At 53.1% G+C, this 11,610-nt stretch overlaps 1 protein-coding gene across 1 annotated transcript in view; it reads right to left on the reverse strand.

The window, feature by feature from the left end:
• Positions 1–11,374, reverse strand: part of LOC113404976 (dimethylaniline monooxygenase [N-oxide-forming] 3-like) — a 29,428-nt gene extending 18,054 nt beyond the window's left edge. Inside the window, exons 1-2 of the mRNA XM_026656165.1 lie at positions 11,283–11,374; positions 10,773–10,910 (exon numbers count right to left, since the gene is read on the reverse strand). Of these exons, the coding sequence (XP_026511950.1) occupies positions 10,773–10,904 (132 nt within the window). The 5' untranslated portion in view covers positions 10,905–10,910; positions 11,283–11,374. The remainder of the gene's footprint in view (positions 1–10,772; positions 10,911–11,282) is intronic.
• Positions 11,375–11,610: the final 236 nt, after the last annotated feature.

Consider the following 11,610-nt stretch of genomic DNA (forward strand, 5'->3'; position numbering starts at 1 on the left):
CTGCATTCCATCCTAGGTGCGGCCGCCACCACTACCCCACCAGTGACCGTGGACTCTGAGGATGGGATATTGTCCACTGCCGGTTCCTCAGACATGTTAGCGGACGGGGAAGATGAGGAAGGAGATGAGGAGGACGAGGCAGTCGACAGCGCTTGCAACGCTGATTTCCCCGACAGCCAGGATCTCTTCATCACCCTCACAGAGATCCCCTACCAACCGTCCCCAGCCGTTAACCCGGACACAGAATCAGGGGAAGGATCATCCAGTAAGTGTTTTAAACATCTAAACATTTATTTTTAACAGAACAGGAATGTTAACAATACCAACAATGGGTTTCTCATGATTAGTTTGCCCTAGGCGCTTAACGTTTCAGTCCCGGGCAGTGCAACTATTAAAAAAAAATCTAACAATGTCCGGTTTTGCATGATTGTTCTGCCCAAGCCGCTCTACTGTTTAGTCCCTGCCAGTGCAGCTACAGTAAAATGCGGTCTACATGTCCGGGGATAGAGCAGAAATCCTCCTGGGACATCTCGACGAAGCTCTCCTGGAGGTAATTGGAAAGCCTTTGCATCAGGTTCCTGGGGAGAGCGGCCTTATTGGGTCCTCCGTGGTATGAAACGTTTCCGCGCCAGGAGACAATCAAGTACTCCGGGATCATTGCCCTACAGAGCATGGCGGCATACGGCCCTGGTCTTTGCAGGCTTTCCCGGAGCATTCTTTCTTTATCACTGTCTGAGATCCTCATCAGGGTGATGTCGCTCATGGTGACCTGCTTTGAATTAGGTAGGGGAATGTTAGTATTGGGACTGCTTGCCCGTTCCTTTACAGAACTGTAACCGCCAGTTTACAGCCACGTGGTGGAGGCGGGAGAGGGGCGGCATACAGGGATCTTTCCCTGGGACAGCCGCGAGGGGGTGGGACCGGGGCAGAGTTGATGCTTGCCGGATTGCTGGCAGCAGGGACTGGCGTTGCTTTCAATGTGAAAGGAGGCCAGTGCTACTATTAAAGTTTTAAGCAGCCACAAGTCTACGGCTTACCATGTCTGCCTGCTACACAAATTCCGGTGTCCTGCCCCGCTTCTCAGATCGGCAGTGCAAGACCCCAGGCACTGAATGTGAGGGCCGAAAATTCAACCTTGTCCTGAGTGCGCATGTGATAGGTGCTGTGCATGGTCTTGTTCACAGAGAAAGACTATGTTCTTTGTTCACAACTACATTTATCTTTCTGAGGAATTCACTCCCTTTTTCCCATTCCCACAGCCACATCTGCGACTGTCTCCCAACCCAGCCTGGCATCACACTCCCAGAGCTAGCGCAGATTAGGCGGAGGAAGAAGAGGACGCGGGAGGACATGTTCTCGGAACTAATGGGCTGCTCCCGAGCCCAGGCTGCACAGCAGACACAGTGGAGGGAGAACTTGTCCCAAATGCACCGGTCACACATGGAACGGGAGGAGAGGTGGCGGCAGGAAGACCAGCAGGCGACTCAAACGCTGCTTGGACTAATGAGGGAGCAAACGGACACGCTCCGGCGCCTTGTGGATGTTCTGCAGGAACGGAGGCAGGAGGACAGAGCCCCACTGCAGTCTATCTGTAACCACCCTCCCCCGCCACCAAGTCCCATACCCTCCTCACCCAAAGTCCAAAGAAGGAGGGGCGGCAGAGTCCGTGAAAACTCTCACTCCACCCCTGCAGACTGCTCAAGCACCAGAAGGCTCTCATTCCCCAAAATTTGAAAAGTCCTTTCCTTCCCGCCTCACCCAAGCCCCCGTCCAAGTTTCACCCCCCAGTTTCATGTGTGGTTGTTAATAAAAAATACGTTTCTGTTCATTACTGTTTCCATCATGTTCTTTAGAGGAGAGTCTGTCTGAAGGGGGGGAAGGGGGTTGGTAATTGGACAGGACAGCAGCAGGGCACACACACAGTGCAGTCACTAGTTACCCTGGTCAGTCTGGGAGGTGGTTTTCATGTTCTGTGTGGGGGGGGTGTTGCTCTGTGACTTTGTGGCGGGGGAGGGCAGTTACAGATCTTATGCAGCGGTCCTTATCCTGGATCACAGAGCCACGCAGCAGGGGATCTGTAACCCTCCTCCCCCTGCCACAAAGTCACATAGCCACCACATACACGCAGTCCCCATCAGGAGGGCTGGCAGGCTCCGTTGAAACAACCAGTCCACCACTGCGGAGCCTGTCATTCCTGCAGTTTAGAAGCGTCATTTGCATCAGTACACTACACCCGCTCCCCACCACAGTCTGCGTCCCAGGTTTAAAACATTCCCGCGAAAACAGTAATAAAGAAAACGGTGTCCATTAACAAAATAGAAGTCATTTTATTTTTAAACGTGTGTTGGAAGGGGGTGAAGGGGGTATGTAACTGGAGAGGATAGTCAACGTTGACTGGGTAAAGAAACGGGGGCAGGTTCAGCTTCTCTGTACACAAACTTAAAAGTCACAGGTTACCCTGCTCACTCAGGAACCTAGCTTTCAGAGCCTCCCGGATGCACAGCGCGTCCCGCTGGGCTCTTCTAATCGCCCGACTGTCTGGCTGGGCGTAATCAGAAGCCAGGCTATTTGCCTCAACCTCCCACCCCGCCATAAAGGTCTCCCCCTTGCTCTCACAGAGATGTGGAGCACACAGCAAGCTGCTATAACAATGGGGATATTGGTTTCGCTTAGATCACAGCGAGTCAGTAAGCTTCTCCATCTCCCCTTGAGACGGCCAAAAGCACACTCCACCACCATTCTGCACTTGCTCAGCCGGTAGTTGAAGAGTTCTTTTTCAGTGTCCAGAGCGCCAGTATAGGGCTTCATGAGCCAGGGCATTAGCGGGTAGGCTGGGTCCCCGAGGATCACTGTAGGCATCTCCACATCCCCAAGAGTTATTTTGTGGTCCGGGAAGTAAATACCTTCCTGCAGCCATCTAAACAGACCAGAGTTCCTGAAAACGCGAGCGTCATGAACCTTGCCCGGCCATCCGACGTTTATGTTTGTAAAACATCCCCAATGGTCCACCAGTGCTTGCAGCACCATTGAAAAGTAGCCCTTTCTGTTAATGTACTGGCTGGCCTGGTGGTCCGGTCCCAGGATAGGGATGTGAGTTCCATCTATAGCCCCACCGCAGTTTGGGAATCCCATCGCGGCGAAGCCATCTATGATGGCCTGAGCGTTTCCCAGGGTCACTACCTTTGAGAGCAGTACCTCAACGATTGCGTTGGCTACTTGCATGACAACAACCCCCACGGTAGATTTGCCCACGCCAAAGTGGTTCGCGACTGACCGGTAGCTGTCTGGCGTTGCAAGCTTCCAGAGGGCTATGGCCACTCACTTCTGGACAGTCAGGGCTGCTCGCATCCGGGTGTCATTGCGCTTCAGGGCAGGGGACAGCAACTCACAAAGTTCCATGAAAGTCCCCTTCCGCATGCGAAAGTTTCGCAGCCACTGGGATTCATCCCAGACCTGCAGCACTATGCGGTCCCACCAGTCCGTGCTTGTTTCCCGGGCCCAGAATCGCCGTTCCACAACATCCACATGACCCATTGTCACCGTGATGTCCTCGGCGCTGGGTCCCGTGCTTTCTGACAGGCCTGTGCTACTCTCAGACTTCAGGCCCTCACCGCGGTGCCGTAGCCTCCTCGCCCGATTTATCTGCATCTGCCTCTGGGAAAGGTGGATGATAAGCTGCGAGGCGTTGACAACGGACACAACTGCAGCGATGGTCGCAGCGGGCTCCATGCTCGCAGTGCTGTGGCGTCCGCGCTGTCACTGACCAGAAAAGTGCGCGAACTGATTTCCCGCCGGCGCTTTCAGGGAGGGAGGGAGGGAGGGCGGTAGTGACGGACGGATGATGACAGTTACCCAAAAGCACCCTCGACACATTTTTTTACCCAGAAGGCATTGGCGGCTCGACCCAGAATTCCAATGGGCAGCGGGGACTGCGGGAACTGTGGGATAGCTGCCCACAGTGCACCGCTTCCAATGTCGACGCTTTCCCCGTTAGTGTGGACTCACAAAGTCGAATTACTGTCCTTAGTGTGGACACACACGTTCGACTTTGCAATATCGATTCCACATATTCGATTTAAGTGAAATTGAACTACTCTCGTAGTGTAGACATACCCAAAGGGTAGGAATAAACGCCCAGTTTTCACAGTGGAGAGAGGTAAATAGCAGAGTCCCCCTTGAATCTGTACTGGGACCTGTGCTGTTCAACATATTCATAAATGATCTGGAAAAGGGGGTAAACAGTGAAGTGGCAAAATTTGCAGATGTTACAAAATTACTCAAAATAGTTAAGTCTAAAGCAGACTGCGAAGGGTTACAAAGGGATCTCACAAAACTGAGTGACTAGGCAAGAAAATGAAAGATAAGAACATAAGAATGGTCATACTGGGTCAGACCAAAGGTCCATCTAACCCAGTATCCTGTCTTCTGTCAGTGGCCAATGCCAGGTGCCTCAGAGGAAATGAACAGAACAGGTAATCACCAAGTGATCCATCCCCAGTTGCCCATTCCTAGCTTCTGTCAAACAGAGGCTAGGGACATCATGAATGAAATTCAATGTTGATAAATGCAATGTAATGCACATTGGAAAACAATCTCAATTATACTTACAAAACGCTGGGGTCTAAATGAGTTGCTACGCAGCCTTGGCCACTCTGGCACCAATTCAGATCAGACAGAAGTTGGCCGGGGACCAAATGCCATTTCCATAGGAAAGCTCTGGATGTGATGGAATTATTGCACCTTTCGCCCGAGGAGTTTAATGTGCAAGAGTTTAATGAGGAGTTTAAGGCCTGGCTTGACAAAGCCCTGGCTAGGATGATTTAGTTGGTGTTGGTTCTGCTTTGAGCAGGGGGTTGGACTAGATGACCTCCTGAAGTCTCTTCCAACCCTAATCTTCTATGATTCTATGCAGGACCCCAGGAGGTGGGTTAATGATCACGTGTCCCATGGCAGCTGTTTTCGAGCGCACAGCACCATTGCAGTACAGGGGTGAAGAATACCACCCTTAACCGGAAGTGCAGGGGAAGAGTTCAGAAGCAGAGTGGAAACGACCAGTTTGGAATTTGGCCAGGATATTGGGGCTAAAGCCCAGTTTCATACAAACAGGTCCCTGTAATGATCACAAGTGATCCTGTGAGTGGTGTCACATCTCATCTGGAGGACGACGCCTCCAGCAACTTGGTGCCCCCTTGAACATCACACTAGGGACATGTTCAATATTGATTCAGAGGGAAGAGTGCCACTTCCCAAAGCACCAACAGTATTTCCTGCACTGCTCAGAGGGACCTTGAGAGGTCAGCAAGTCCAGCCCCTTGTGCTGAGGCAGGACCAAGTAAACCTAGACCCTCCCTGACAGGTGTTTGTCCAACCTGCTCTTAAAAACCTCCCAAAAATGGGATTCCACAACCTCCCTAGAAACCCTATTCCAAATCTTAACTGCCTTTAGAGTTAGAAAGTTTTTGCTAATATCTAACCTAAATCTCCCTTGCTGCAGATTAAATGCATCATTTCTCCTACCTTCAACCCTTGACATATTTGAAGACTTATCAGGTCCCTCCATCAGTCTTCTTTTCTCAAGACTAAAAGTGCCCAGGTTTTTTAAGCTTTCCTCATCGGTCAGGTTTTCTAAACCTTTGATCATTTTTGTTGGTCTTTTCTGGTCTCTCTCCAATTTGTCCACATCTTTTCTAAAGTGTGGTGCCCAGAACTGGACACAGTACTCCAGCTGAGGCCTCACCAGTGCCGAGTAGAGTGGGACAGTTACCTCCCATACATACGACACTCCTGTTACTACACCCCATAATGATATTAGCTTTGTTCACAGCTGCAGGGCCGCTGCATCCACTAGGCAAACTAGGCAGCCGCCTAGGGCGCCAAGATTTGAAGGTGCCAAAAAGCGGTGCCCAAAATGTCTGGGATGCTCACCCGGCGCCGGCTAAATGTGTAACCCTCTTTGATCAGCTCCGGCCGGCCGGGAAGTGATGTCATTCCTCCTCTGGCCGCCGGGGGCGCTGTGTTGCTCCCTGCTGCTCTGGCTCTTCCCCAGGGCCCAGCCCCTGCTCAGCCCCGCCCTGCCCCCACTCCCCTGAGCTCTGCAGCAGACACCCGGCCCCAGCCATGCCGCCGGCGAGTGCTGGGGGGTAGTTTCCCCCTGCCCCCCAAGCCAGCCCCGGCCCCCCGAAGGCCTGCCCCCCCAATGGAAGCCGGGCCTCCCCCCCGCTCCCGCCTCCCCCACGGAGGCCTGGGGCACCCCCCCACGCGGGGGGGGCTGCGTAGGGCCCAAGAATATCTAGGGATGGCCCTGGTACCTGCCACCCTGCCCTCAGCTAGCCCCAGACCCCCTGTCTCCAGCCAACCCCACACCCCATCTCCAACCAGCTACGCATCCCCTGCCCGAAGCCAGCCAGCCCCACACCCCCTGCCCTGCCTGCAGCCAGCCCCGCACCCCCTACCTCCAGCCAGTCCCTCTTCCATCCAACCCCTGCAGCACCCCCCTCCCTGAAGCCAGCCAGCCCCGCACTCCCCTGTCTCCAGCCAGCCCCTGCCGCACCCCCGTGCCCGAAGCCAGCCAGCCCCACACCCCCGTCTCCAGCCAACCCCGCACCCCATCTCCAACCAGCTCCGCATCCCCTGCCCTGCCCGAAACCAGCCAGCCCCACACACCCCTGTCTCCAGCCAACCCCTGCCGCACCCCCCTGCCCCAAGCCAGCCAGCCCCACACCCTGTCAGGTTATTCATTTATTTTCATTAAATATGTAATCTAAATAATGAAAATAATAAATTTTCAAGCCGAATATGTATTAATTCTAATGAACAATGCCATATTATGCAGTATTCATTTTTGAAAGTTTATAATAAGTGATGCTCTGAGGGGAGGGGTGGGGGTGGGAGGCGCAAGGTGGAAGTTTCGCCTAGGGCGCAAAATATCCTTGCACCGGCCCTGCACAGCTGCATCACATTGGTGATTCATATTCAATTTGTGATTCACTATCACGCCCAGATCCGTTTCAGCAGTATGACCACCCAGCCTAGACAACTCCAATCCAAGCATCCCTTGGTAATGCAATATGATATGGATACAATGTGAGCACCCTCTGTGAAATTAGACAGTGGCTTCACACCCATTCCAAGCAGCCAGGTGTTCCACCACAAAAACCACCCTCTGAGTTGGTACTAACTGGACCTACTGTTGTCAAGGCAGTAGCCATGGTCCGAGTGGGCAAAGGGAGTGAAATCCCTTCTCTCTCCTTGAGATGGAGCCTGCAGATTGGTGTTGAGGCATGGTTACAGGGCAGAGTGAAGGAAACGGCATCTAGAGAGGTCTTTGGTTTCCAGAGTTGTCAATCTGGGCCTCTCCGGATGGAACTCCATTCCAACATTTAAAAAGAAAGGGTGGTGCAGAAAGAAGTGGTGCGTAGAGGCAATGCAAGCGCTCCTGCGTTTTTGTTTATGCAAGTGTTGCTGTAGCTGTGTGACAAAGAGAGAATTCTCTTAATGTTTTGTTTGAATATTCTCTGTGTGTCTCAGTTTTCCTTATGTGTTGCACAAGTATCTATTCTAGGTGGTGGGACAAAGGTGTGTGATCGTTGCAGAGACCCTAGAGGGCAGGTGTGACTGCTGTCTAGCTCCCTGGGCCCAGACAATAGCTGGGCACTCTGTATCGTGGCAACTGATGGCCAGGGCCCATCCTCTGCAACAGCCAGCCGGAGGATTTGGAGAACAAAGAGGCGGAGGCCAGGAGCAACAGGGCATGACTGAGGGTGGGCTGCTGGAAGCAAGTCAGGCTCCTGGTTTGAGACTCAGGGAGCAGAGCCCATGGCTCTGAGTTCTGGATCCCCCCAGACGGTCTTTGCTGAATGCCCCTACTTTCTGTGCTAACAAGCTCTGTTCTACGCTGTGTTCCAGACGACTAATAAACCTTCTGTTTTATACGCTGGCTGGGAGTCACTGCTGACTGCAGCGTGGGGGTGCATGGCCCTGCTGGGGGGAGAGGGCATGTAAGGCTTCCCCAGGTGTCCCATCCAGTGGGACTCCCTGCGGGGAGCTCCCGGCGTGAACAGGGGTGCTGAACGCTCCGAGGGCAGACCCGGGAGGCGCTGAAGCAAAGGAGGCTGCCCTAGTGAGAGTGAGCCGTGAGGGGAATCACACTACAAAACGGTCCTGTCTGAGCTCCATTCCGAGCGGCTCCAGAGCACCGAGCCTGTGCGCCCGTGGCGTAGCTAGGAGTGGAAATTTGGGTGGGCTCTGACTTTCGGGTGGACGGGCAATGCCAGACTGTGCTATCCACTGACCATGCCCACTGGCTGTGCAGCCTGTCCAGGGAGTGCTGATCCCCTCGGCTGTGCCCTGACTCTGCAGCGGGGGAAGAGAGGGTGCTGTTGCCTCATTGCGGGGTATGGGCTGCTGCCCTTCAGCTGGGGGCTCGCATCTCCTGCAGGCCGTATGGCCCCTGTGCGAGGTCGCCTCTGGCTGCGCTGCAGGGGTATGAACAGGGGCTTGCCTGTGCACACAGCTTGGCCCAGACTCTTACTGAATTGCCCAGCAAAGTGCATCCTCTCCTGGGAACACTGCAGAGAGACCGGCCTCACTCCTGCCTCCAGCCGTGCAGAGGATGAGCCGTGCGGAGAGCGCCACAGGGCAACGGGCAGCCCCCGAGCACCTGCTAGTTCAGCTTCTCCCTCGATGCCACACCCTCTTCCTAGCCTTGGGTGCCCCCAGACACAGGGCTTCACCTCCCAAGCTGGGCACGCGCATGGGGCGGCTCAGAAAATGACAAGGCAGAGCTGCCAGAGGATGGCTTTCTGAAGGGCGGGTGCATAGCTCCGCCCTGGATTTCAGGTGCCCGAGTGACACTCCAGGGACTATACCCCTGCTCAGATTTGGGTGGGCCATGGCCTACCCATTCCCACCCGTGGCTATGCCCCTGTTGTGCACCCATGACACCTAGCACACCTGCATTCCAGCTCTGGCCTTTGATGGCCGCCTCGTCTCCTGGAGAAGGGTTAGGTTCTCTGTCCAGGCTCTCTCTGGGTTGTGCTGGCCTGTCATTGTCTCCTAGTTACTCCTTGGAAGCCTCAGCTGGCTCTGGCAGCTCTCTGCCCCCTGGTGGTTCTTCCTGTGAGTCTGAGGCTTGTGCTGGGGGAGGGGAAGGCGACTATGTGGGTTGGGGGATAAGGGCGCATCTTCCCCTCTCTGGCCCCACGAAGAACCATCAGAAAAAGGAAGAAAGCCCCAGGTTACATTAACTTCTCTGCAGCCTCTCCCCTGAGGATTGGGAAGCTGCTCCTCTCAGGGTGGGGGCAATGCAGCCCCTATGCCAGAGACAACAGGGGCCCGGCTGGTGCAGAAAATCAGCAAAGTTTATGGGTAGCGCCTTTTCTATTGCTTGGGAGGATCTTCATGAGGAAACCCTCTCAGACGTCTGCTTCCAAAGCCCCCTCCCACGAGTGCTAATGTGTGTGTGTGAGCTGTCCCCTTGTCAGCACATCTTTGCAGCAATACACAAACATTAGTCCTGTCAGTACCCCATTTCATAGATGGGGAGACTGAGGCAGAGAAGTCCAGCTCCGTACACATGGTTAACAAGTGTCAGAAGCAGGACTGGAAGGCCGAAGGTGCTGGTTCCTGCTAGCCCATACTGCCTCGCAACATTTCATTGCAAGCACAATGGAAATGAGATTCAGTTCACTGTGGGCCTTATTCCTTCGCCCAAGTGAGAGAATGAAGAACAAACCCCTGTGATCTGGCAATAAGCAGCTCTTTGAATAAGGCCCCTATCAGAGTCACGGCTTTGTCTGTGCTGTCGGGAGGATCAGGTCATGAGAGCAGGGCAACAAGAAGAAAGTTGCAGTGCTTGATGTCAACTTTTGTCCTGCAGGCAGAGTCTTTTTATAACATGGCTCTGCGCTGAGTCTAGATTCATTCCTGCAAGTCTGCCGACTGCCACAGAGAACATACATGCAGGAGGGTCACTTTGGGGTGCGGGGGTACTGAAAGGTTCTTCTCCTTCAGGGGTGGTGGAACCCAGCAAGGAGTCGAGCTTTCGGTTCTACAGTAAAGCAAAACCAAACTCCTTCCCTGCACTCCAGGGGTGGGCGGCTAGGGCGCAGGGCTCTGATAAGACAGCAAGGTCTGATAAGGACTGCACGTGGCACCATCATCGGACGCAACTTCCCTCCCACTCACTGCCAGAGTAAACGAGTAAGAGTTGAGTTTGCCTGGCTCAGACACAGCTGGCTCGGATTCCCGTCCCCAAATTGTGCCCTCAGCCTCGCTTCTAAAAGCATTAAGCCGGAACTAGAGTTTGCTTTATTTTTAAGACATCTAATTAACTCTTAAGCAGTAAAATCTCAAGAAAGCCTCCACAGGGTCAGTTACATTTCTGGCTGTTCTAACATGTGGTTGCACAGCACCTTGTGATTAACACAAAGGAACTTTTACAGGGACTGACAGCCTGATTTTCAGAGCACCCACAGCTCCCCTCTACTCCAAATGAGTCTGTGGCTGTGACTGTGGTTAGTAAAGTGACCATTAGCACAGATTTCACCACCCTGTGCAAGTGCCATAGAAAGATATGGTGCTCAAAAGTTAGTAATCTGTTCTAAACAATGAACAGATGCTTCTCCTGAAGAGCAAACCAGTCTATAGGCATCAGGGAAAGTAAGATACAAGACAGGGCGTATGCAGAATGGAGTGACAGCTGGGATGCGACAACACCAGCCGTATTCTGAAATCATAATGTTTTGTCATCCGCCAATGAGCTTCCCACTTACTGTGAATTTCCAGAGCCCTCCGATGTCATCACTTCTCTCGAAGCAGGTGGGCTCCAATCCCTCGTCCAGACAGCACTTAATGGAGGCCAGTCCACTCACGCCAGCTCCAATGATTGCCACTCTCTGTACCATGGTCTCCTGCGGCAGAGAAGGAGCACACCTCTTCAGTGCATAGAGCTGTCGGCGAGCAGAAACCACAGCATTTCAGCAGAATGGCTTAGAACTTTATTAGAGAAGACTAGGCCACCTTTATGGACAGAAATATCGCACACATGCTCACTCTCTCTATAAATATAGTGGTAGCTTGTTCTGATTCCTATTAACACTCAGTGATGTGAAACAGATCCAGCTGCAATAAGGGAATGAAATGGAGCTGATTGATTGCCCAAGATCTGCAGGAATGTTAAACTCACAGTTGTCAGCTGTCCACTCTGCATTTCAGTTTCACAATCACTTTAGCCATTTCTCTCTTTTTAGCCTACCAAAGCGATGTCCCGCTTTCCCCATTACCTTTGCTCCTTCTCTTCTCCAGCCCAGTCCCTGATGCCTGTGAGTGGGTTTCAGGCAGGCACGGGGGAAACAAATGCCTTTCCTGGAACCTATTATTTTGAGAAAAGCAACTGAAATGTGGGAGGAGTTTCCCTTAAAGAGCAAGCCACTTTTACGCACCATGTCACAGGGGGCAGGCCTCGCTGGCAGGGCTGTGTAAGGATGTGTCTGTACAAGTATTGGTGGTGATTTTTGGAGCTTAGCATCCCTGGAGTGGAAAGCGAGGAGGAGCTGGGAGATTTGAGCTCTCTGCTTCAGAAATAAATTGTCTAGGTGATGCTATTCCAGA

Source organism: Terrapene carolina, unplaced genomic scaffold, assembly GCF_002925995.2.
Source record: "Terrapene carolina triunguis isolate 2854851 unplaced genomic scaffold, T_m_triunguis-2.0 Scaffold212, whole genome shotgun sequence".
NCBI lineage: Eukaryota > Metazoa > Chordata > Testudines > Emydidae > Terrapene > Terrapene triunguis.